Source organism: Macrotis lagotis, chromosome 8 (genome assembly GCF_037893015.1).
Source record: "Macrotis lagotis isolate mMagLag1 chromosome 8, bilby.v1.9.chrom.fasta, whole genome shotgun sequence".
In the NCBI taxonomy this organism is placed as follows: Eukaryota; Metazoa; Chordata; class Mammalia; order Peramelemorphia; family Peramelidae; genus Macrotis; species Macrotis lagotis.
Genome location: NC_133665.1, coordinates 44,429,105 through 44,432,438, shown reverse-complemented (window position 1 = coordinate 44,432,438; position 3,334 = coordinate 44,429,105). Strand labels below are relative to the sequence as shown.

The 3,334-nt window shown below is 32.2% G+C and overlaps 1 protein-coding gene across 1 annotated transcript; it reads right to left on the bottom strand.

Annotated features, from left to right (window-relative positions):
- Positions 1–313: 313 nt before the first annotated feature.
- On the bottom strand, positions 314–3,030 carry LOC141494772 (olfactory receptor 13D1-like). The gene is made up of 2 exons (XM_074195966.1): positions 2,109–3,030; positions 314–345 (listed from the first exon to the last, which is right to left on the bottom strand). The coding sequence occupies exons 1-2, from the start codon at positions 3,028–3,030 to the stop codon at positions 314–316; spliced, it is 954 nt and encodes a 317-aa protein (XP_074052067.1).
- Between the last annotated feature and the right edge of the window lie 304 nt (positions 3,031–3,334).

The window sequence follows — 3,334 nt, the reverse complement described above, 5'->3', positions numbered from 1 at the left end:
TTCATTTATGTATTATAGTTTATTCAGTCATTTCCCAACTGATGACCCTTTGTTTCCTGTAGTTTTCTACAACAAAAAGTACAATTTTGAATGTTTTGCTGGTTATGTGATCTTTTGTATTTATCAATGACTCCCTTAGAGTATGCTTGTAGAATTGTATGTGTGTGTGTGTGTGTGTGTGTGTGTGTGTGTGTGTGTAAGGGAATGTCTCTGGACCAAAGCTTTTATCTCTCACTACCCACTTTTTGGTCACAAATCTAGGACAGAAGAAGAGGGAGCTGTTAAGTTGATAAAAATGCAAAAAAGGGAATGATTACAAAATACTTATTAGCAAAGCCTCAAAAGAAAACACAAACTAGTCACAAATTCTAGTCAGAATTCATAAATGTCACAAAGGTATTAAAAAGAGATAAAATATATTTTTATAGGTAAAATGAGTGCTAGATTGGAAAATGCAATGAGGACTATTCAGAAAATAATTTCTCAGCTTAGAATAAGAAATACAGATTCTTCTTTAAGCAACAAACTTCCTGAAAATTAAAATGGATCAAAGAGAAGCTAATGACTCAATGAGATATCAGAATATAGTCAATACTGAATAAAGAAGAAAATATAAGGTACCTCATACTTAAATTCAATTGACAGAGAAAATTTAAGAATCATTGAATTACTATGCCAAAAAGAGAGCCTTGCCATTATATTTCAAGAAGTCCTAAAAGTAAACTTCCCAGAGTTCTTAGAACCAAAGTGCAAAGAGGAAACAAAGAGAATCTACTGTTCATCTGAAAGAAACTTCAAAGTAAAAACTCCCCAGAAACTCCTTAAATGTTAAAGATTTAGGACAAAGAAAAAAAGTACTTCAAACAACCAGAAAGAAGTAAAGTAGACAGTAAATAGCAGCTGATTTAGAACTGTTGCTGTAAAGCTTAAGATACAGTATTTTGGAAGGTAAAAATATATAAAATAGTGAATATTTACGATCAAAAATAACTTGCCTAGCAAAATTGAGTATGATAGAGTGAAAAACAATTACTCTAGTTAAATAGAAGACTTTCAGAAAATTCTCTTGAAAAGACCAAAATCAAATAGAAATTTTAAAGCATAAACATGAGTGAAGAGTAATATAAAAAATTACACATGAATGAACAATCATAAGTGGACTGTATAAGGATAAATCACTAATATTCTACTATAGGGAGATGATTATATCTTCTCAAAATCTTTTTATCATCATTACTCATCTATTTTAATAAAACTAAGGGTATGGGAAATATAAAAAATTCACTTATTAATATATGAAATAAATCAATTATTTCTATAACATAAAATAGTAAAAAGATAATTGCACACATGAAGTTGTAAATTGTTATTTACAGTATTCATTTTAAATATGTAATAAATGTATCTTGTAAATTTCTTTTTTTTGCTTTTTAAAATTTGTAAAAGCTAAGACTAGTTTGGTGAAGGAAAAAATTAATAATAACAATTTTAATGACAAAACCGATAATTTTAATATAGCATCGTCGGGTTTGCAAAACACATACATATATCCTTTACTTTGATACCAGAAAATGCGAGTTACAGTCCAGTTATTTCAAGATCTTTAATATTAAATATTAATATCATGTAATATCATTATTATTGTTATTCTGCCACATAATATAGATGAACATTTATTTAGCTCTATTTAGGCAGTATAATTAGAATTATACAAAAGTGGAATGAATTGATAGGAGGATTTCCTATCATTGGAGATTTTTAAGTCAGGGCTGATTGATGAACTTGTTGAATATGCTCTAAGTTCTTTTTCAGGTTTGAAGTGTAAGAATTGCATGACCTCTGAGATTCCTTTGAACCTTGTTATTCTGTGGGTCTAAAAATCTATATTATTATAATAACAACAGCATTGTAGTTATTCAGTGAATGTTTATTTGAATAAATATACTAATATACTCTAAAACAATCTAGAAAACTGCATATTTTAATAGAAGTCTGGTAATTTTACTAACTTTGTTAGGCAATAAAAACAAAATATTAAGGAATATAGCCTAAAAAAAAACCCAAAGGTACTATTGCTCTTGAAACATTTTACTTTCTCCTTAAATACAGATTTTTTATAAGCACTTTCTCAATACCCTCTTTTACCTCCTTGTTCCTCAGGCTGTAAATGATAGGGTTCAGCATTGGAGTCACTACCCAGTAAGATAAACCAATGAGTTCATCAGAAGTCTTGGTGTCTTTTGATTGTGGCTTCATATACATGAAAAGAGCTGAGCCATAGAACAAGATCACCACAGTCAAGTGGGCTGAGCAGGTGGAAAAGGCTTTCTTCCTCCCCTCACTAGAGTTGATCCTTAGGATAGTAGAGAGGATGAAGACATAGGAGAAGAAAATGAGCAGCAAAGGGATGACTAAGAAAACAAAATTTCCAATTGTCATGATAAATACATTGAGGGAAATGTCTCCACAGATAAGTTTAAGAAGAGCCAGGATCTCACAGGTAAGATGGTCAATGATGTTGTCACAGAAAGGTCTCATCATAGCCAGCAGAGTGAGTAGCAGAGAATACAGAAAGCCTAACACCCAGGTCCAAGTTGCCATCTGGATGCAGAGTACCCTGTTCATTATAATGGTGTATCTCAAGGGATTGCAGATAGCCACATACCGGTCAAAAGCCATCACAGCCAGAAGCACACACTCTGTACACCCCAGGCCAAGAGAAATAACCATTTGTAGCGCACACCCAGTGAAGGAAATGGATTTTCTCAAAGACATGAAATTTACTAGCATTGGAGGAATAGAGGAAGATGTGTAACAGATATCTAGGAAAGAGAGGTTTCCAAGAAAAAAATACATAGGGGTGTGAAGGCGGGAATCTAGTATGCTGATGATAATGAGGATGCTGTTTCCCAATAAGATCACCAAGTACATCATAAGGCAGAGCACATAAAGACCTATTTGAAGAGCTGGGTATTGAGAAAGCCCAACCAGGAAAAACTCAGTCACAGGTGTATAATTTTGCTTGTCCATGTCATTGCATCTGGATACCTGTAGGATTGAGGGAAAGACAGTTCACAGAAGTTAAAAATGACAAGGATTTACATTTCTAATAATATACAATCATTTCTTCAACAGTATTACATCCTGTGCTATAGCGTATGTAGAAGAAGAAAATTCAGAAATGTTGGCACAAAGAAGAAGATATATTATTCCAGGTACATGACAGTACAAATGAGGATAGATAAAAATATTGAGAATAATGAAATTTATAGCTATATCTGACACTATATAGTTTACAAGGTATTTTCACAATAACTCTGTGTGGGAGATAAGG

Excerpts from the sequence above, each read along its gene's own strand:
- LOC141494772 (XM_074195966.1), bottom strand. The coding sequence starts at position 3,030 with ATGGACAAGCAAAATTATACACCTGTGACTGAGTTTTTCCTGGTTGGG. Across the intron at positions 346-2,108 it reads GAAAGTGCTTATAAAAAATC|CTTTTGAGGCTTTGCTAATA; the intron begins TGTATTTAAGGA and ends AGTTTGTGTTTT.